The sequence below is a fragment of the Pituophis catenifer genome, unplaced genomic scaffold, assembly GCF_029215685.1.
Source record: "Pituophis catenifer annectens isolate HBS135680 unplaced genomic scaffold, rPitCat1.0.hap2 SCAF_4, whole genome shotgun sequence".
Classification (NCBI taxonomy): Eukaryota; Metazoa; Chordata; class Lepidosauria; order Squamata; family Colubridae; genus Pituophis; species Pituophis catenifer.
Window position 1 is genome coordinate 100,887,368 of NW_027256884.1, and position 23,387 is coordinate 100,910,754.

Below are 23,387 nucleotides of genomic sequence, written 5' to 3' on the forward strand. Positions count from 1 at the left end.
TAGTCACTTAGCTACCGAGATGAGTAGTGCCTAAATTTGATAAATACCAACTAGCCTTTGGAATTCTACAATTCTGAAACACTTAAAATTGTATTACAGCATTTTCTATTTAAAATACCTTTGCGTTAGTCAATTCCAGTCTAGAGGTTATGGTGAACTTTGAAGGAGCAGGCTTCCTGTGTTGCTTTCGTTGATCAAGATCAAATGTTAATAATATGGAAGTTTTACTGTGAGCTCATTAGGAAGCAGAAGCTCCTTCGTATTTATGCAATAATTGTTCCATTGCCATATTTCTGACTTAAGTAATATATATCATAGCTCACACATATATTATTTTAATGGTGCTTTTTTATTTTATACCAAATTAGTCTTTAAAATAATTTGAGATAAGAATGCTTTCTAAAGCAAGAAATACCTGCCTAACAATCTAATGTTTTAAATGTTCTCTGATTTTAATCAAATCATGAATGTATTTTGCTCTTGCAGGATAGTATCAAAGTTTTTTCCCCATATATATAAATAACTTATCTTTTTCAAAATCTGTTTTTCCATCTCACTGTACAGTAGAGAACATTAAGAAAACAGGACATTTTCTTTCTTGTTGGTTTACAATTTTTAGATTTCCCCCCCACAGTTGGAATATGTGATGTATATTATAAAATTGCTTCTATCTGAACTATTTATTTAATTTTGAAATATTTTATCTATAAATTTGATTGCATAGTGGAGTATTTATTTTTATAACCTTAATGTTTGCTATTAATACGTTAAATGTTTAAATTATATTAAGTGAATAAAGCTATAGTACAATGTCATCATTAAAAACAGTGATTCAATAAACCACATTGGCTATCTTTTTCATTTGTTCTTTTTTTGTTTTTTAAATATGAGGATGAGGGGAAAGATGGGTTAAGTTTTATATGTATACTGATAAACCTAATTGCTAATAAGTTGCAGGGAATGGAGGGAATTTAATGTTTTATACTCAGAATTTTTGAAGCTTGAAATAAAAAGTATGATTACTAACTATGCAGTTAAACATTATTTGATAAAAAATTAGGGTACTAAATAGGGATTTTTTGTAAACTTCCCTAGAATAAACTTCCATATAAACTGTAGAAAAAAACTTGTATAAATTTATTCTATGTGTGATTTCTAATAATAGATGAATACATTTGAACTACAAATGGAAGAATAGCATTTAAAGCTGTCCCTATTTGTCCTTAAAGAATGAATATTTTTTGAGGCAAAGCAAACTTGTGGATGACCAGCAAATGGCTCTTTAGATTTAGAGGTCTTATATATGGATTGTTTGTGAACCATCAAGCTAATGTGAACTCTTAGTGACCACATAAACCAATAATGATTGGTTTGCCACAATGGAGTATCATACTGATATATAATTAATAATCAAGGGCAAACTGGGCTACATTTTGCAAAGAGATCAGTGACTTGCCCATGGTACTATAAATGTGGCACAAAGGAAGCCAAAACTAGCTTCCAAAACTAAAGAAATTCCACATTTGAAAGCAAAGTTCCTGGCCGGAATTCTTGTATTATCACTTTAACATTTTTCTTAATAAAAATTACTAATCCAGCTTTAGAGATAATTTATTTCTTTGCTGTTTTTCTATTATAACTTTTTGTAGTTATAATTGTTACTAAGGTGATTTGACCTTCATGTTTCTAATTCAGTTTTCAGCCAAAAATTATCAGCTGTAGAATGAAAATTCCATCTGGAAGTTGAAGTGTTAACAGTTTAGAAACTCAGAATATGTGAAGCAGCAACAGAATTTTGTAGGCAACAAGGGAGACTGACAACTGGCAAATTCCAGGGCTTCAGGTGGCTGAAGGAGGATGCATATGAATGTGAGAAACAAATCTTCCTTTAAAAGTGACTGACTTACAAATGTGTAAATATAACATACAGAACTTTACCATGTGCCTCAAATCTGGGATTAACTACTGCACTTTTCAAAATAGATATAACAATGACCCTTCTAGGCAATTGATTTTGTGTGTCATGAATGCCAAAACAATAGTTATTACAGTATTTCTAGTTACAGTAACAGTGAAAGGCATTTGTATGGATTACCTTAGTTGTCTAGAGAGCACAGAAGTGTATTCCAACATTGTGGAAACTGATTGTCTCACAGCAATTGGGGAAAAGACCAAGGGTAGCTGGTATTGATTAACTGGTTGCTTTTGCATTTATATTACAGCTGTTTGAGATAGATAACAAAATGCCTTGATGTGGGTGTATGCAGATAGTAAGGACCATAACTATGTTCACACCATGAGCTCTTAACAGCTGAACAGCAATAGACAAATTCTGTTTTTAAGGTCAATTCTGATTGCAAAGCAGACATTCATAGGATTTCCCTTGCAAACCAAAGATACTGCCACATTGTTGATAGAAGGAAAAAGGCAAACAGGAATGAGTTTACTGAAATGGTGCTACAGAGACAATCTCAAGAGGAAATTTGCCTCATGGACTTTTTTCCCCTTTTATTTGTCCTCTGGTCTGAAATTCTTTTGTCATGCTTGGAAATCTGGCAAAATTTCAGATACTCTCTTTCTTAGCTTTTCTAGTCTTTCTTCTTTTTTTCTTTCCTCTTTCATCTGATCTGGGTACTGTTGCCAGGCTCTGAATGCAAGTAATATCATTCTCCTGTATCACAAAAATATTTAAAAGAGGGAAAATAACAATAGAATTGTAAGAAGGCATGCGTATGTTTATTTTTAAAAAAATATTCTCATACTTGCCCCATATTGAATAAACAGCTTTAAAATATGCTATTATGTTGAGGCAGAGATGATTATGAAACAATGTACTATTTCCTCCTTATTTTTTAGGAACATGTCAGCTTGTTGGATAGGGAATTTCCATAGAGAAAAGAGATGCTAAATGTCACTAGTCTCTAGACCAGGGCTGTCAAACTCCCGGCCCACAGGCCAGATGCATCACATGCTGGCCACGCCCATGCCTGGTTTAGCGAAGGGGGGGAGAAAGTCCCGATACATCACATGACACAGCCGTGACAACTTGAGTTTGACACCCTTATAAAAGATACTGAAAGTTTTTCCTTATCTATGTAGAGAACTAGTTGCCAAGATTTTATGTCTGAAACGGTATCTCAAACATAACAGTGGTTTCATTTTCATGAAAGTGAACTGAATGTTCAAGGGCCTATGTAATCCAGCATTCTGTATTATATCTCACAGATAGGGACAAGAGGGCAGTAACTGAATTTGCTCTAGAAAAACAGGTATTTAAATAGTTAAATATCATCAGAAAACTTTGATTCTTACATTGTTCATCATTCTTTACAAGTGGAATATATTGCTAATAGTTTTTAATTATTAGGTTGCATTTCACTTTTTCTTTCAAAAATATATTAATCCCACACCTTTCTATCCCTGTGAAGTAAATTAAACAGAGAATGAGTTTTGTGGCTACGTGAGGATGTGAGTCTCTCAACTCATTTTATCACTAATCAATCACACTGCCTTCCAAGAGACCTTTATGCATAGATGTTTCTTTTCCATTTATAATTTTTATTTGTGGTTTTTTAAAACTAAGTGATACACTCAAATAGACTGAGTCATACATTTAGTATTCTCTGTGGTTTGGTCTGAAAAATCTCAGAATCCTCTTCCTTTTTAATTCAACAGATTACAAGAAAAGGATTTGGAATCCTGTCTATATTTTGTAATATAATTTTCCCCATGAATAGTAAGATTCTGATTTTATTCAGTCTAAAATAAGGCTGTTCTGTTTAGCATAGAGCAAAGCCCATATATTAGTAAAAACACCTATCATTAGACACATATTTAGTCAAACATTAAACATACTGTCTTCAAACAGAAATGAGCCTTGTAAATAATGCAAGACAACTTTTGATAAATCTCAGTACTTTACAAGAAAAAGCTGAATACAGTAGATTCTGTTGCAAAGAAAGGACCATAGATGTTCCCATGAAAGACAGTAAATGTTATGTACAACTCTAAGGGAACTTTATTTAGTTTTTAAGTCTTGCATAAAGGCTGTTGCTTAGAATTTTTTTTCCTATGATGATAAATGAATATGGAGTTTCCAAATGAAGTGTGTTGATAGAGAAAATGAACTGAAATTAAGTTTATTAATTTCAATTCAGTACTACCCTGGTACTGGGTTTGCCAAATTTATTCAATGGCTGGTGATTCTCAGCAACTGCACCAAATAACAAGAGGATAGACATATGCTAGAGCTGCACTTCTACATTGTGTTATGTAGAAGTTAAACTTCTAAAAAAGCATTGAATTCAGTAGAGGATACCTTTGAATAGTATTGTATTGTTAGGAGTACTAGCTTTCTGTAGAGCGAAATATGGGCTGAACAGTAAGCAATAACAGCCTATAGCCCAAGCACATTGCTAGAAGAAGGGAAGAACCAGATTTTCTATCTGGTATGGTTCATTCTGTTTAGTGATATAGTTATATGGCTGGTTTGTACACAAAGATAAGTTTAACATATAAGTTGTATCTAAATTACATATCCTCGAAGCATGATTTGCATCTTGTTTCCCAGAACAAAGAAATGAATGCATGCACACACACAATGTTCAGATGATTCCAAAGGAACCTAAAGAACAAGGAACATACTGTAGAATTCTTGCAATAAATACAATCTAAATGAAAATGCCTTTCATATATTCATTTTTACCTATTAAAGTATTGATCTGCGGTCTTTTGTTTCGCCCACAATATACTTTTCTCCTCATTTACCAAATCAAACCAAGAGCCAAATAACTTCTTCTTTAGGGTAGTTTCATGCATTTTGCTTGCACTCTCTTCCAGAGTAAGTGTGTAATCCTTATACTGAAAGAAGTCCAATGAAAGGAAAAAGGTGTCACTCAATTACTGTATGTTTACATTTTATACAACAACATAGCAACAGAAGTAGGTGGAAGAAACAAAATTTTCTACTGCATGTGTCAAAGGAAAAAACCCTCACAATGCACAAATGTGAATGTACAATTCAGCATGTGGTATGATACACACAAAAAAATATGCTTTATGCTCCCTCCGTCTTCATTACTTCAAACTCCTGGTCTCCAGTCTAGATTAGATTAGAATCTTTTAGAAAATGCCTACAATTACTTTTTTTAAAAATATATATATACCTTCCCTCTTGCTCACCTTTATCCAACACCTGAACGACCTTCTAAGCAATTGAGAGCAATGGAGACCCTCAGCTTGAGCTATTTTCCTTGAATGTATTTCTTGCATATGATGAAGCCAGGCAAGAAGACATTTCTGCTGCAACGTAGTACAGTGATGACTTTGGGCCATCTAAATTCAGAGATCAAGAAAAGACATGGTTACTGGTATAAATGGATGCAAGGGCGGTCCTGTAACTAAGGTTGTGTCATTGAAACATCACTGACCAGGCCCCTTTTATTATGTCCAATGACCAAGCTGCATAGATTCCCAGAGCAAGCACATTCTTTTTTCTCCATTTCAACTTTATAGTCTGACAGCACAATTGCATCTTCAGTTATTTTAGCTGGAAATATGCCTAGAACTCAGGGCATTCATATGGATACTTGATTTGTGGGTAGTTCACATATTTTAAAAGCCATTCAAAATATATTGTTAATTTAAACACTAATTTAAACGTAAATGAGCTCCATAGCCCCAATTTTGGAAAAAATTGCTCCTGCTATACAAGGCATTTCTGCAAATGCTGTCACAGTCTGACATTTGTCTTTTGGGCCAGAACATTTGGGGATGCTAATTATAACACTCATTCTGGATTGCTATATTTTCCCTTCTTTTAAACTTGTCTTCAGATATTTTGTTGGATCCACAGAATTTTTTAAAGCTTTTTCCATCAAGGCTGTATAAACTAGGCTTAGAGAATGGTTCCTTTTTGCTGTGTTAGTCCATGCATTATCATCACAACACAGAAATCTGATTTGATGAAAAAACCTTTTCACTCACCAACACTTCACACACTGGAAAATAGCAGAGGATTCATCTTCAGCACATGAAACTATCTTTTCCAAGATGGCCAGTTTTAGTCTAGTTCTTACCACCATGTTTTCTTCAGATTGCTCTGTAAGTCTCTTCCAGGCCTTTAACCCCTGTTTGAGCAGAACCTTAATGTAATGGTCTTCAGCTTTGGATAAAAGTTGCTGTTCTCTCTCTAGCCTTCTCTGTTTTTCCAGTTCTTTCTGTAATTAACAAATCAGAAAAGCACAGTTTAGAGAATTTGACCAGTTCATTAAAAATAGTACTATTTCTTGGGCAAACAAGTAAAACTCATGTGCTCAGTTGTTGATTTCTTTCTAAATTGCAGGAAATGGAGATATTGTTGCAGTCCTCTACATGGCTCCAAACGTCATTACCAAAAGCATTTCCTTCATGCCAATCTGCATCATTTTGAATAGGCCATCTTTTTGCGATTAGGGTAACTATTCTGTGTGACTATACATACAGAATGACCACTGCAGTTTCATGTTTGGGAAGTTGCAAAACCTCCGGCATTACCTCAGATCTTCAGATCTTCCAGGCCTTATTTCTGCCTCTGTTGTTGCTTTCTTTATCTACTATTTACCCTTGTCAGCTCTAAGACTTCCCCCCCCCCCAAAAAAAAAAGTCAGCTAGCATTACCAGCAGTTTTCACTTGTTTTCCCCCTAGACAGGATAAGATTGAAAGAGCAAGGGCATCAAATGACAGGGGCAAGAAAGTCACTCATTCATACATCAGGAGGTTCATTTGAGGGCATACAGTCTAAATATTCCTCCCAATCTGCCACCAACTGTTTGAACATAATCTCATTCAGAAGCTTTGAATCATTTAAGCAACAATGCCAGGCTGGCTTAATTCTAGAACACTGGACTGTTGTCCCATTACTTTATGTTACAGCAATTAATATGGCTTTGATGTAGGGGTGTTTAAAATAATTTTTATGAAATGGTGAAAGTATTTTTTTTTCCTCAGCAGCTTTGACACTGCTTGAATTGAATTTTGTAATGGTGCCATTACAAAATCATACTGAAAAGCTAGTTTAAACTAGTGTTTTATCACTAATAGATCTGTGAGATCAACTACCAACTGTGAGTTGGTAGCACAATCTTCCACTCACCATTTGCTGCAATTTCTTCTCTTCTCGCCTCTTCTCTAATTTAGCTTCTTTTTCTGCTGCTTCTTGTCTTTCACGTTCTTCTTCTTTGGCTTGCATCTCAGCCTTAGGATTGTATAGAACAAGACAAGCTAAATCATATTTAAATCCCTGTCCCGAAGAAACACAGACGTTCCAAAGCAGATGCCTACCTAAATAATGATGTGTGTTTTACAGACAAAAGGGGTAAAAATAATATTTTACTCAGAATCCTTTTCAGCAATGGTGGAGAGAGAATAGGTTTACCAGCAGTAATTAGTCAGGAAACCTACACATTTCAAAGCAGGTTTTCACTTGTAAAATATAAATATCAAAAACAAGTAACCACCATTATAACTTGTTAATTGGAGATGAAGTCTACTAGTTAGGTAAAAAGTTTAATTTTTTAAGTCTAAACTAGTGGGTTGCAAAATTGTTTGCTGTTTTATTGAAGAAAAATAGAGGGATTTTAGATGCATCTTATACACTTTCTATTTTATCCATCTTCTCAGAAAATGTTTGGTTTCTATGCTGGGAAGAAAAAGATGAAGTGCCTTTCTCACCAAACATGCTCTCTTGCTTGCATGCAGTGTCTCCTCATCTATAAAACTTATCCTCTGCTCTTCAGTATAAAATGTTATTTTCATGTTATTAAGGCAAACCAACTTCAGGGGCCAGGGTATTAATTTATTAAAGCTCTGGCATGTGTATATAGTTTATAGAGTGAGACTGAAATTTTTATAGATGCCTCAGCTTGGAATGTGGTTTTATTTTGGTTTTAAGTGGTTTGTAATTTGTTTTATATTCACTGCCTAATTTCCTTGGCTAGATGGAGGGCCACAGAAATTTGATTAAAAAATAAAAGGCTAATAAATAAAATTTCATGTTTGTATTTTAAACATTATATTGGTCCTTTTATTGTCTACCTGCTGGATATTCAAGTCAGAAACTAGTTTTACTTGCCAGCTTTTCGTCTTCTCGCTTTTTTTTTGCTTCTTCCAATTGTTTCCTTCGTTCTGCTCGCTGAACTGCTCTCTCTTCCATAGCTAAACATTTAGGAGATGGCGTACAATGAGTATAAATTAAATTTGAAACTTGAAGCATGCAGAGTTTTGCTTTAAATTTTGTTTCTGATTGATCCATATCAAACTAGCTCAATATGTTCTCTCTCTCTCCCTCTCCTTCTCTCTCTTCCCCCACTCCCTTCCAAAGGTCACTAAACAAATGATTGTTAAAGACTACATGTATTTTAAGGCAACTTACTTACCAGTTAAAGAAGTTGGACAAGTCTATGCCATTCTTCATAACTAACCACAAGAATACTTTTCCTCTAATCTTAGGTGGTATAGACTATTAATAACTTATAACTAATTTGATATGAACAATAAAGGGTACTTAGATTTATGATATAGCACATTAAGAAAAACAAATTATTGATTACAATGCACATTACATGTATTGCAATGTGATTCTGAAAGCCATCAACTTAATTAAAACATTTAAACACATTTGTGTGTATATTTCAGGAAGAAATATGTATACTTACAATTATTTCTTGCCGTAGTTGTTTTAATCTTTCTGAGACTGGTTGAAATACACTGGCATTATTTGTCAGTGGTCAGATAAAGTATATGAATTATATTATACTGTCACAATGCTAGTGACCTCACCCTGTCCAGTTAAAATTTTATTCAACAAGGTGTCCAGGAAAAAAAGAACACTTTAATTTTTAATTCAAAGAAAACCACAAAATTTAGGATTTGAGATAATTCACACATAGGAGTTGAAAAAGTTTGCCAAGAAGGCCAATTAAAAAAATCAGCCCTTCTGCTATATTTATTAAACATTTCATGACTGTTCCTGTGCTATAATATAGTATGCGTATTTGTATTATAACAGTCATATATTTTACTGCAGCTTTTTATAGACATCCAGGAAAGATTCTAGAAGTTAGGGACATACCTCTAAGCAAGGGATGTGGTGTTACTAATGCTTTCAAAGTCCTTCTCTTATGAGTGACTGGCTGCTGAACTTCTGACCTAAATAAACCAAGTATAGGAGAGAGGAAAGAAAAAAAAAAGGGACAATTGAACAGAAAGGTCTTGGGCATGGGATAAAGATTCTACAAAGCAAATACTTCAAATAGAAAAAATGTTCTGTGAATAATGTAGACTACAGCCAAAGCATGAGATTCAAAATGACTTTGGAAAGATTGAAATAAGTAAAGTGACCCTTATAAGGCTTGGTTTCCTGATCCTATCCTGGAAAGGATCCAGATACTAAGTCTTATGAAAGTCATTAGAGAACCTGTGACTCTTTAGCTTGCTATGGAGAAGTCTGAGGGGAGGATATGGCCTATACATTTCTTAAAGATTGTCATATCATGCAAGAGCAGCTTTTCTTTAAAAGTAAGGGAAGGACAAGGACCATCCAGTTGAAATTAAAAGAAAGCAGATTCAGTCTACTGTATATATTAAGAAAAACTTTCTGACAGTAAAAAGTGTAAAAAGTGAAGCAGTTCCACCCATAGTTAACTGGACTTGGCCACTCTGGAGGCTGAATCTGTTGTGGATGATTCAGTAGTTTGTTATTTTTAGCAGAACATTGGACCAGATCACTTATTAGATCTCTATCTTCTACTACAATGTATGAGGCTAGAAATCCAACTCAAAATAACTAGAATGACTACAGCAATTCTGTCTATACATGCAGAAAGTTAATATCCAACCTATTAAAAATACCATACCAGAACTTTGTCCTAACTTTTGTTTTTGTTTTTGTTTTTGTTCCACGATTCTACTCAGTCCTACATGACTATATATTAATTCATTGACCGTTCCCCCACTGTACTTTGTAGCCTCCTTTTTTTTTGAAACCTTTATAGTATGCACAATATTTCTTTTTCAGTTTTTTCCTAAATAAATCATAACAGTTTAAATAAACTATGTTACAAAAATTAAAAATGAAGTCGCTTTAAGATAATTCTGTTACAAAAAACCCTTGTAAATTTCACAGCGCATGATTTTGTTAATCTAGTTATTCCCCCTTGCCCCTTTTTATTAATCATAAGAAAAAGTGTCCTTTGCATGACAACAGACACCTTATTTCTTAGCCATGCATTTGAGTGGTAGGAATAAAAATTACAAACACCCTCCTTTGATTTTCTATAAGGCAACAAGCCACATGCAACTAAATAAAAATATAGTTTTCCTCTGCTTATTTTTATTGTTTGCCCGTAATTACTTTGGACTGAAAGTTCCTTAGACTACTCAATTACTACTACTACTACTACTACTACTACTACTACTACTACTACTACTACTGTTGTTTTATTATTAAAGCAATGGAAATAAATGATTAAAATTGGTCAAATAATAGTGAGTATTGAACCTGTATCATATGTGATACTGAGCTATTAATTACAACTAAAAACATCACAGTGCTACTTTGAAGTGTGTTGCTCCAACCACATTCTTTTAGCTACTAGATAACAAAATCCCGGTAATATTATTATTATACCTTACAGATTTAGTATTCTTGTAATTTGACTGATTTTCTCTCATTTGCTTTTCTTCCTTAATTTTTGGAGTGTCAATGTTAAGTGCTGTGGTAGCTGTTGTAGTTTGCTCAACCTCCTCCCAAGCAGTGTGTGGCCTCTGAAGGCCCTGAAGTTTATGGATCAGCTCTTGCTGCTCTTGAAGCTGCTGTTGCTGTTCTTCAATCAGACGTTGCTGTTCCAGGGGACCCAAAATAGTGGAAGATTTCTTTTGTTTTGATAGATCAAGATGCTGCAGGGAATGCTTTGTTTCATTTCCAAACCTGGCATGGTCCTGAAGATTCAAAGCAGCATGTTTTCTGGTGATTTGCCATGGGCATTTCGGTTGACTTGGGGAATGGAGATTCCATTTTTTACTTGTCCCTGGAGAGCAGGAATTTTCTCTTTCAGATTTTGCAATTGTGGGATTATTCTGAACAAACGGTACTTCAGTCAGCTGGTTAACCTCTATACTGTTTACCTCTGTATCACTTGCAGGTTTATCTTGGGTAACTTCTGTCTCAAGGATTTTATTGGTAGGTCTTGAGAAATCTGACGTTGGTTGCCCCAGTGATACTTCTTCCAAGAGCTTTGCCATTTTTCTCCTCATTTTTTCTTTTTTCGCTTCTAGCTCTCTCTTTTCCATCTCTAATCGGCTCCAGCATTGCCATTCAGCAAAGAAATGACGCAAAATGCATTTCCGGTTAAACTCTATAGCCAGCTGGTTTTTCCTAAATTAAGATATTTTTTAACATTAGTTTAGAATCCCTGGTTTCTGTTTGACTATTATTTATTTATAAAAGAGTTGAGCATGCATTACTAGATGTGGGCCTCTAGTACCCTATTTGCAGACCCCAGATCCCCTCCAGTAGACAAAACTGACTTGTTTACATAATAAAGTTCTTTTGGAGCTTAAGCGATAAAATGGATGCCTTAAATCTTGCATCCATTTGATCTCCACCTCCACTCAAGTAGACTAAAACTTTCAGTCCTCCAAATATCCTGATATCAGCAATCATGGCTGTTGCAGTCCTCAAAGGAAATTAAAATAAAAACAAAAAAAGTAGAGTGTATTTATTTCTCTTGCAATGACTTCTTATTTTGATAAATATATTGTTCTGCTTATTGTAGTTTCCAGTGTATTTCCAATAATATGGGTCAAGCATAAAATAATTGCTATTAGTAAGAGCTATATTAGCATATTTCTAAGGGAAACCATTAGGTCTTACACAAGCCTGTTGAAATATTTTTTTCTAACAAGTTTTTATTCAATAATGATTGTGGCCATGATGCAACCTGCTGATTGGGACAGATCAAATGTACTTTGCTTTCCCTGCATTGGGTTAATGGATTCCTAATGTAATTTCTTGGAACTCAATGAAATAATAATTTATTTATTTATTTTTATTTTATTTGATTTCTATACCGCCCTACTCCCGAAGGACTCAGGGCAGTGCACAGCCAAACAATAAAACACATACATACAAAATTTACAAGTAGAATAAAATCAAATTAAATAATTTTGGCCCCGACAAATTTAAAACCCCAAACTTTTAAAACCAATTTAAAATTGAATGTATAAAATACTAAAAGATATTTAAAAATTAAAAATCTTTTATAAAAGAGGGAGAAAATTAGGCCAGGCCTGCCTGGTGAAATAGTAAGGTCTTTAAAGCGCGGCGGAAGGTGCACAGATCCAGGATCCTCCGTATCTCTGGGGGGAGCTCGTTCCAGATAGTAGGTGCCCCCACAGAGAAGGCTCTCCCCCTGGGGGCCGCCAGTCAGCATTGTTTGGCTGACGGCACCCGGAGAAGCCCCTCTCTATGGGAGCGTACCGGCCGGTGGGAGGCTATTGATGGTAGTAGGCGGTCCCGCAAGTACCCAGGTCCTAAGCCATGGAGCGCTTTAAAGGTGGTAACCAAAACCTTGAAGCGCACCCGGAAGACCACCAGGAGCCAGTGCAGCTTGCGCAGGAGGGGTGTTACATGGGAACGCCATGTCGCTCCCATTACCACCCGCGCGGCCGCACCCTGCGCCAGTTGGAGCCTCCGGGTGCTCCTCAAGGGGAGCCCCATGTAGAGAGCGTTGCAATAGTCCAGGCGGGAGGTGACAAGGGCATGAGTGACCGTGCGTAACGAGTCCCGATCCAGAAAGGGATGCAACTGGCGAATCAGGCGAACCTGATGAAAAATCCTCCCGGTCACAGCTGTGAAGTGCTCTTCTAAAGACAGCCGTGAATCCAGGAGGACGCCCAAGTTGCGAGCCCTCTCCGTGGGGGCCAATGATTCGCCCCCAATAGTCAGTGATGGCGTCAACTGACTATATCGGGACGTCGGAAACCACAGCCACTCGGTCTTGGATGGGTTGAGCCTGAGCCTGTTCCTCCCCATAATAGATTCATCCAGGAACGGTTACTCATCAAAATTATAGGATCATTCTCATGTTTGCAAGAGTCAAGAAATAAATAAATGGGGAAAGCGGGGGAAGGGAAACTTTGAAAAAGTTTAATAATCATAGTATTAAATATACCAGCTGAATTGTCCTTGAGTTTATATAAGTGGCACAGTATTCAAAAAACATCTTGCACACCAGTGGCACTAATTATATGTTAATGAATACTAATGTTGATGGCTTCTTCATAAAAGAGTGAAAGCAATAGTCCTGATAAAAAGTTTGAAAATATACCATAATTTTTTTTTCAGTTGCATTTTATATTTCCTTTTTTAAAAGCACTCCAATAAACAAACAAAAATCAAAATAATTAAACCAAACATAAGAGTAACTTTCAACTTCACAGGAAGGAATTGTGTTAATATTGCTACCTATTTTGATCCCGAAGCTGATTTTCCATTTTTTGAGTCTCCTTCTCCAGTTTGTGAGACCATGAATAATCCCTCCAGGCTCGCAAAATCTTCAGCTGGCACTTCCAGTCTGCAAGGGCTCTTGCTTTTCCCATTTTAATTCTGAGATCCAGAATAAACTTGTACCAGGCAGAGAAATACTTCCGTAGGCACTACATTGAGAATCAAGTAACCATGTTCCATTGTATCATATTTACATTTCTGATAATGTAAAATATTGGAGTATTGCAATAAATGCCTTCAATGTTCACTGACAACTGTACCTCCCTTCATAAATTGTAATGATTTGTTACTGTATATGTATGTGGAAGTGAATGTTAGATATGTCAGAATGAATAGAAAAATATGAAAGAAATATACTGGATAGGTTATGTAGAGAGCATGAGGACTGATATATGTAAAACAAATATATGAAGGTTGAGAAGCAGACTTGAGAAAGCCAGGGGAGGATGAAGTTGATATCATAAAAGAGAAATATATAAAATATATATGTATGAAGTAGTACGAAAAACAAGATTTGAAAGGTATTGTGAAGTATAGCAAATCGTATTAGTGCAACCTAGATTTTCTTTTCTCTTTTGTGTTTCATTTCTTTTGTTTTCTACTACTTTCTTTTTCTATGTTTTCCATAATATTGCCAATACTGAAAAAGTAGAAATTGGCGTTTTAAAAATGTAGATATAAAGAAGTAGAAGGCTCTCATCCCCCATGCCCAAACTCATAAGTGGTAAGGGTTTTTTTTTTAAAAAAACCTCTTTTTTAAGAATATATCAATTGTCTACTTCAGTTAACTGTAACATTTTAATGCTATTTCATATGTATTGCTATCATAATTGAATGATCACATAACTAACATTTTAATGAGAACCTACATCTCATTTCAGCAAGCAATCCAGGATGCATCGTTAATAAGTTAAAGCAGGACAGTTATAAGTCTTCAAATAGCAAATATACTACAATTGTTATGCATGTCTATTGATTAGTAACTTCTAAGTGGCTAATAAATATAAGTAGATGCTATACAGCATCTGCAGACTGTTGTTTCCCATTTACTATTTTATTGTTGTTTTCAAGTCCATGCTTTGGTGGCATAAACATGTGTGGCACTTTACAATACCAGATCATACTCAAACATATTGCATTTTAGCAAGTGTAAAAATGACTCCCTTGGTTTTCTTGCTTTAAAGAAGAAAAAAAGAAGTTTATAAGAAAACCTGGGCTGACATAACATTGTGCTGTATCCTCAGGTTTAAACTTAGTCATGAAGCAGTTTTCAGAGCAGGTTCCAGTTTTTGGCATCCATCTGCTCTCCTAACCTTCTATATCCTTTCAACCTCAAATCTATACATTTATCCCCAGTTCATTTTAACATAAATGACACCTTGAGCATCTTTGTTTAGTGAAAACTGTTAAGAATTCTAGCTAAAGCAACAATCCATCTGAAGACAAGATCATGAATGTCCTCACCACCTGATCAGCAGTGTTGACTTTGCTCAGCAGTTCCTGCTTTTTGGCCTGTTCCTCCTCCTTTTGTTCTTCATTGTCACAATTCAGATAGGTAAGCTCAGCAGGAGGCAGGCCAACTTCTATCAGAGTCTGAATTTTTTTTAAATTGTGTCTCTTTCTTTCCCTAAAATAGGACAGTTTGTGAGAGGTTAGAGAAAAGTAGTAGAGAAAGTGCATGTTAATCAATTTGTTATTAGTTAGCAATTCTTATTTGTTGTACTTTTTATTTGAACAGAGCAAGTTTTACAGGACTGTTGTAATACATTTAGTTACTGCAATGTTCTCCATTTCATAAGCTAGTATTACACAATATGTCCTTAAATAATTCTTAAAGAAGAATTATATAAATTATATAAAAGGAAAACTGCCTTAGTAGGTTCCCATAGTGTCCTAAAGAGGTACCTATAGTGATTTTCAGTCATCTTAATGTCATACGCTGCTGTAGAAGCTGACAATTTGAAGAAACAATTGTAATCAAATAGGGATACACATGAAAAATAGTTTGACTTCTGATTTAATTTTTACAGTTCATATAACATGGTACCTACTTGGTCGGTGGTTTTGAAAAGCATATAGAGATGATTTGGAAAAGAAGATCTAGTAGTTTCTTCTATATCTACAAATCTCAAATAAATTTAATTACACTTGGAAGTTAATCAATCTCCACAGCGTCTTTGGAGATGAGGTTCTAAATTGTCTTACGTTTATATGTTCCCTCACTCGTTAGAACTCACTATGATTTTTAGATGATCTTTCATCTAAAAATGACACCATCACTCTGCTAAACAAATAATTCCCTCAACACTGTCAAACTATTCATTAAGTCTGCATTACTATTACTATTAATCTTCCCATCGTTCCTATCACCCAACTCCTCCCATTTATGACTGTTTGACTGTAACTTGTTGCTGTATCTTTATGATTTATATTGTTTCCTAGTATGATTCAATTGCTTATTGTACCCTATGACTTTGTGTTGTACCTTGATTCTTGACGAATGCATCTTCTCTTTTTATGTACACTGAGAACATATGGACCAAAGACAAATTTCTTGTGTATCCAATCACACTTGGCCAATAAAGAATTCTAATCTAATCTAATCTAATCTAATCTAATCTAATCTAATCTAATCTAATCTAATCTAATCTAATCTAATCTAATCTAATCAGTTGTATACAGTTGCTCTATTAGGGTTGTTCGGATTCTGTTTTAGGATCTAGAATGAACTGATTTTTCTCTAAAGCTTACATTTTCCGTGCTTCTTCCATAAGATGTCTTTTTTCTCCCAACTCCTTCCGCAGTATTACCATTTGTTTTTGGATTGCTGCTTCTTCTTTTTTGGCTTTCAGAGCTTTCCTCTTTGTCTCCTCTTGCAATTGCTTTTGAGCCTCTGACATTGCTAACTTTTTCAGGGCTTTTTCTTGTTTTAAAAGTTCAAGCTCCTTCTGCCGTTTCAAGCGATTTTCTTTTACCTGGAAAACAAGTACAAAAAGAAGTGTTAAAGCACAGGCCAGTCATTGAACTTGATTGCCAAATAACTTCTAATCACTAGATGAAGGATTTATACAGGAAAGAGTTGACTCTTCTATCAGTAAAAAGTTCAAATCAAAATATGCATTAGGCTTCTGATAGCTCTACTGAGGCTGGAAGTATTCCACTGTGTTGGCTTCTGGTATAGACCTTAATTTCTCCATTCTGGAGGTTCAGTGCCTGATGAATTTGTTTAGCAGTCTGAGGTTCAAAATACACGCCAATGTCCATTTTCCTTTAGCATCTTGTAAACAGAAAATACACCAGACCAGGTTTCCAACCTTGGCAACTTTAAGCCTGGTGGACTTCAATTCCCCAGTTGGCTGGGGAATTCTGGGAGTTGAAGTCCACCAGGCTTAAAGTTGCCAAGGTTGGAGACTCCTGCATCAGAGCGTTCTTATGCAGTTATATTTTATATATTTCTAAAGTCTAATAAATGTATTATTCATCTTAAAATGTTTTTTGTTCATTCTTAGAGATAGGGGATTCTTGTGAACTGTATATTCTCATTAAATTAGCTCTAACATCCACATGTCCATACAGGAATATTACAGGACATTAAAATTATTGCAGTTGCCCATCACCTTGCAGGTGAAGACAAAACAGTCTCAGGTATTTCCTTGGTTCCTGCCTTCTCTGTCTTTTCTATTGGGTGTGCCCTTCTGTTGCTGGACCTGGACACATGAGTTGGGCTTCTGCCTGAAAAAAAAAATTGGCTATGATCTTTAACCTGGAAGATCAGGATAGATTCTTTTCTGAGCTACGGTGAATGATTTCTTCGTTTTGCACAAAGATTGAATCAGCTGCTTCACCGAACAACTTCTTCCCTGAGAAAGATTTCACTGTATGCTAATCCATGTGAAGGCACCATTCAACGGTTATTCCTATCTCCATCTATCCCCAGTGCAGAATGAACTTCATATGCGTCTCATGTTTTTTTCCCTTGCTTCTCTATTTGATATGGGAGGCCTTCCTCATTGTGAAGGATGTACACCTGAAGTCCCTGCACATAAGTTTTATCCTCACTTTACTTTTTTGTCTATTTGTCTGTAATGCTTTGAAGTAAATGCCCTTTCCATTCAGTTTTCTTTTCAGTGCCTTGCTCCCTGCTTTTTTCCTTTCCTGTGGGACTGTGTAAACAGACAGAGAATTACTGGATGGGCTTTTGGAACATTACATTTGTTTCCTCTGGCCCATCACTCTGGGTAGCTCTGGAAGCAACAGCCTCAAATGTTAGTGAAAGAAGAACTAGTGAGACTCAAAATGCTTAGAACTGATGATCTGTCTTCCAACACTTGAGTCATAGGGCCAAATACACTGTCATACAGTGTCTTGGCCCTGGCAAAAACTGCAAAACTTATCCAGGAATGCAGGCGTCCTGGCCAGCTTGTTCAGATTTGCGACATTGGCTCTGCATCCACTGCAGCCTTGAGAAATAGGGTATGTATATATAGCCATTATACTTTCAATTTATTATTTTTAGATTGTACTTCTTTCCCTCCTCTATGGGATTAATTTAAACAATATAAAAACTTAAGAAATTTATGAAAAAATATAAAGTGAACTTTAGAAAGTTTTCCATAAACATTATATTTTTACCTGCTTATGCCTTAGTTCCATGTTAATTCGTATGTCTCTGGGTTCCTTTTTCTCTCTGACGGCTTTAGTTTTAAGGCCTTCCAGTATACCACTGTTTACAATTTCGCTTTGCAATAGATGCTGTAAAAAATCTTGTACCGTGGTGCCTTCCACTTCTTGCTCCAAATAACCATAGAAATCTAGAATACATAAATCATATTGAAATTGAATGTAAAATGGTGTCTTTAAGCTTTCTGTCCTGAATCAGGAGTTGCAGCTTGCAGTCACCACATGTGCCATCCCCAAGGTCCTCTTTGTGCTTCCCAGAACACCCCAGAACACCAAAAACGAGCTACAAATGTTTGTTTTATGAAGGCATTTATTGTCAGGGTTCCAATAACACCCCCAACTAAAGAAGACTCTGAGGCTAGGCATTCCTAGGCTTCCAGGCCTGACATTTATATTTAGAAATGGTGAAACCATAATGAAAATCATAAGCCTTTGTGAGATGAAATACGCCTATTCTATCCTTAAAATCTCTCCATACGCAGCCCAATTACACTGAGTTTTGAACTCTGAAATTCAATAGCAAAGTATCACTTTCCAGTAGCATGATTTTTCAGCTTAAGAATGTTAAAATAAGAGTGGAAAATACATGTACAAAGTCTTTGAAAACACGAGTGGTTATTTTTTTAATAGTTACTTTCCTTGATTGTCCTGTGGGTGGAAAAACTGGATACAAATCAAAGTAGTGTTTGTTACATCATTTTCTTAAAAATATTTTAATCTCTCTTTGTAAAATAGCCTATAAGGAACAGAACAAAAGGGAGAAGGGTTCTTCTGTGACAGTCCTGTCTTTCTGGAAAAGGATACTTTTTGGGGTTAGTTATGCCACAACAATGCAATTTTCTCAGAATGGTCTTTATCGACTATTTAGATTATTAGATACAATAATGTTTTACTTTCAATTTAATTGTTTGGTGTGAATTTTACCAGTATAATAGTGTACCAGGAGAGGTTTTGCTATTATGTAAATACTTAAAATAAATTTAAAATCAGTCTCACCATCAAATTTTTTATATTTCTGAAAGCCAGCAACAGGCTCTTGTAAAGGAACAGAGTTAGGGGCTGAATTTTGAACATCGTTGTCTTCATCACTTGCCAGTTCCAATTTCAATTTTGAATTCATCCAGTCATTAAGCAACTCTTGAGCTGCATTGATGAAAGCAATAAAAATATTACTAGATTCAGAATTCCCAACTAAAGCAAAAGTTTAAAATATGAAAAGGAGTTTTACACCCCAAACCTAAACTCTGCTCAGAGGCAAATTAAACTGGCTTCTGCAGTATTAGTCCCAAGGAGTTTTAGCCAAGATTTTTATTCTGATTTGTTAAAATTTCTTGGTATTATTTATAGTTGATCTTATATTTGAAAGCTCACAAGCCTAGGAGGAATTGGGAAAGTATGAATCTCATTAGTTAAAACGATCATAGATATTTAAAAACATCTATACAATATGGTCACCATTTAAAGCTATCCTCAATTACATATACAGTAATCAGCACTTTGAAAAACTGAGCCATGCTTCATCAAATTTCTCTATAAATTTAAATTGATATTACCGTCCACCATCATACATAAATCAGGTATTTTCACAATCTCTTGGCATAATGGAATGTTACAACTCCATCTCCCACAAAATTACAAAATTGTAATAGGGGGATGGGAGAAGTGATATGTACTTTTCTAGGGATGGGTAATCTATTGTTCTTTTTCTACAATACAGTAAAAAAACCATAATTATTCTGCATCAGCTGGAGTCCACAACAAAATGTTTAGGTAATACCTTCTACATATGCTTCATCATGATCTAACAGCTGCTCTGTTGTCTCCAAATCCAGCACTGGACCATGAAGTCCATGAGAATAGGATGCCCTTTTTAATGAAAAAGCTTCAGAAACAGCAAATTCGGAGGCTTGTTCCACCCGCTGAATTTAAAAAAATAAATAATAGAAATGTTATTAAGATCGACTTATTTTGTCTAACACAAGAGAAGATATTTTGATCGGCAATAAGGTTGGAAGCACATGGTATTTATTCTGCTGGCTTTATCTTTTTGATTTTGATTGGTCCTTATATGTATTGAAGAGTATCTCCTTTATTGATACATTATTTTATATTAAAATTGTTAGCCACATAGAATTTTTTTGAAACTAAGAAGCATATTAATTCTTAAGATAGCATCCACTAAAATGCTAGAATTTAAGTTATCTATCCTACTACAGATAGATGTGTACACTCCCACCCCCCCCCCACCCCCCCACAACTTCTTTCAAGAATTCAGGGCAGTTTACAAGGGGACTTTCCTTTATTTTATCCTTATAACAGCAACACTTTGAAGTAGATTGGGCTGAAAGAGTCACTGGCTTAAAATTTCCATTACTAAGAGGGGGCATGAATTTGGACTGTCCTAGTCCAATCCTTAACCATTATGGTTCTATTAGTAATCAGTAAAGTATATCTTTATACACATTTATACACATCAGTAGATTTATAGATTTATACACATTTCTCAACATAATCTAATAATAATTGTAATAGACTTTAACATCTCTGCAATTAACAATCCAGTATCATTCATAATTATTCAGAAAACGAATCTTGTTGAATTAAATGAATCTTTACTAGGGAACTCAAGATTTCTTCCCACTCAGTAAGAAGTACTCTTTTTTCCAGATATTTGAGACTGAGCATTAATTTATTTTTCCTTACCTTTATCCAGTGCTCTATACTGTCAGCATCAAACTGTGGCTGGGAATTAAAGAATCAAATATTTTAATTTCCAGTTAAAGATCAAATTAAAGTAAAATTAAGAGATCTCTATGGATGCCTTTATATAAGAGCTTCCATTTTGTAAAACTTTAATGAAACTAGTTAGTATATTTTTATTTACTATATTTATATCATGCTATTCTATAGGCATGTCTTTGATTTACATTAACTCAAGTTTTACAACAAATATTCTCAAAAGAAATGAGACAAAATATTCACTATTACTCCAAGCACATTTAAAGGACCGATTGAAGTACACATACTTAGGTGTGCATAGAAAAATGTTTTATTCTGTTTTCTTTCATTGATCAAAGGGCTCTAGTGGTTATTCATAACTTCTGTAAGAAGGCCCACTTACATGGCAGTGCAAAGCTGGCTTTGATCTCAAAAAGTTACATAGAGTCAGATCTAATTATTTTTTAAATGGGAAGCCACTGAGACATTTTAGGGCTGTAGGATAGATTGAGAAGTCAAAAAAGTAACTCAGATGCTGGCTGCACAGAAAACTCATAAAACTGCTTCTGTATGGCTCCAAGAAAACCACATCAATGCATTCACATTAGTTGAGCTAGACTTGAAGTAGATGTGGCAACGAGTTCTGTATGCTCTGAGTACAGGTAGTCCTCGGCTTACAACAGTTCGTTTAGTGACGGTTCAAAGTTACAGTGGCACTGAAAAAAGTGTTATAGGACTGTTTTTCAGTTATGACCTTTAAATCATGATAATTTCATTTCATTTCATTTCATTTCATTTCATTAGATTTCTATACCGCCCTACTCCCGAAGGACTCAGGGCGGTGCACAGCCAAACAATAAAAACACATACAATACAAAATTTAAAAATAGAATAAAATCAAATTAAATAATTTTGGCCCCGACAAATTTAAAACCCCAAACTGATCAAAATTGTTAACTATTTCATATTTATAACGGTTGCTGTGCCCCAAGGTCATGCGAATCCTTTGGATTGATTAATGGGGTCTCTTCAACTTTACTGAACAATGAGAGCCTTCATTCTGTGCTATATATATATATATATATATATATATATATATATATATATATATATATGTATGTATGTATGTATGTATGTATGTATGTATGTATAATGTACTAAGAGCTCCAGCTGTTTTTTTTCCACTTATAGTCAAAACATCCATAATAAAAAGTATCCTGCCTTAGAAAATATTTGGTTGTGGGAAAAGAGCAGATAGCGCTATGCATTTATTTCCATATACAGCATTGGCAGGAAGAATTCCATGCATACATAATGAGTCAGAGAACCAACAAAAAGAATGTGCAATAAGATACTGGATAACTACCAGTACCAACAGTGGTGAAATCTAAAATTTGTTACTACCAGTTCTGTGGGTGTGGCTTTGTGTGTGGGGGGGAATGTGACTGGGTGGGCGTGGCCATTTTTTTTTTTTTTTACTTTTAAAAGCATTTTTTCTACAACCTCTTCGGCGAAGAGGTTGTACAAAACATGCTTTCAAAAGCCTCTGACGATCCAAGCTGAGTTGCCTGATCAGCAGAGGCTTTTTTTCTTTTAAAAGCCTTTGATCCCAGCTGAGCTGCCCGATCATCAAAGGCTTTTTTTTTTTTACTTTTAAAAGCATTTTTTCGGCGGAAGAGGTTGTAGAAAAAATGCTTTTAAAAGTAAAAAAAAAAGCCTCTGATTAGTGTGCGGTTCAGCTGGGCATGGGGGGGGTGGAGGGATTTTTGCTACTGGTTCTCCAAAGCACCCGACTCTATTGCTACCGGATCGGGTGATCCGGTCCAAACTGGGAGCATTTCACCCCTGAGTACCAACAAGCAAATGGATTCACTTAATAGCTGTGACACGCAATGTCATAAAATGGGGCAAAACTCATTTAACAAATGTTTCACTGGCTTCATTGTGGTCGTAAATCGAGGACTACCTGCACAGGCACTTCCTTGCTGCTCAGTTACATGAAATCAAGGCAGGCTTTAATATTATCCAAAAACTGTGACCATCCAATAGCCGGCACAGGCTGTTTGGAAAGCGACTTCAGCAATAAGCAGCGGACCAGGTCTACGTCCTTGTTTTGTTTTTTTACCTTTTGCCGCGATGCTGGCTGATTGAAACGTCGCCAACGATAAAGCTCAGGACGGGATCGCACGACCGCCATTGAAAAAGCCCGAAGGAGACCCCTCGATTTCCTTTCCACCTCGCACTGTTCGAACTCCTTTCCTTAAAGCCGGACCGACAACCGACGTAGAAGGCAAAGCACCCCAAGCCGGTCCGTTTCCCTCGCTCGAGTGGAGAGCGGCGTCCCTAAGCTTTGTCATGGCAACATTTCCGCCAATTAGTGGGCGCGTCTCTCCCTCCCTCCTATCAAACCCGCGCCGTCGACTTTTTATGACGTACATATTC

At 35.6% G+C, this 23,387-nt stretch overlaps 1 protein-coding gene across 1 annotated transcript; it reads right to left on the reverse strand.

The window, feature by feature from the left end:
- Positions 1 to 2,525: 2,525 nt before the first annotated feature.
- Positions 2,526 to 23,309, reverse strand: CCDC191 (coiled-coil domain containing 191). The gene is made up of 16 exons (XM_070943823.1): positions 23,071 to 23,309; positions 20,931 to 20,969; positions 20,005 to 20,146; positions 19,224 to 19,370; positions 18,180 to 18,358; positions 16,299 to 16,522; positions 15,012 to 15,174; positions 13,506 to 13,696; positions 10,668 to 11,414; positions 9,111 to 9,187; positions 8,112 to 8,194; positions 7,134 to 7,235; positions 6,078 to 6,218; positions 5,182 to 5,334; positions 4,706 to 4,860; positions 2,526 to 2,671 (listed from the first exon to the last, which is right to left on the reverse strand). Exons 1-16 carry the CDS (start codon positions 23,140 to 23,142, stop codon positions 2,539 to 2,541), a joined length of 2,748 nt encoding a protein of 915 aa, XP_070799924.1. The 5' UTR covers positions 23,143 to 23,309; the 3' UTR covers positions 2,526 to 2,538.
- Between the last annotated feature and the right edge of the window lie 78 nt (positions 23,310 to 23,387).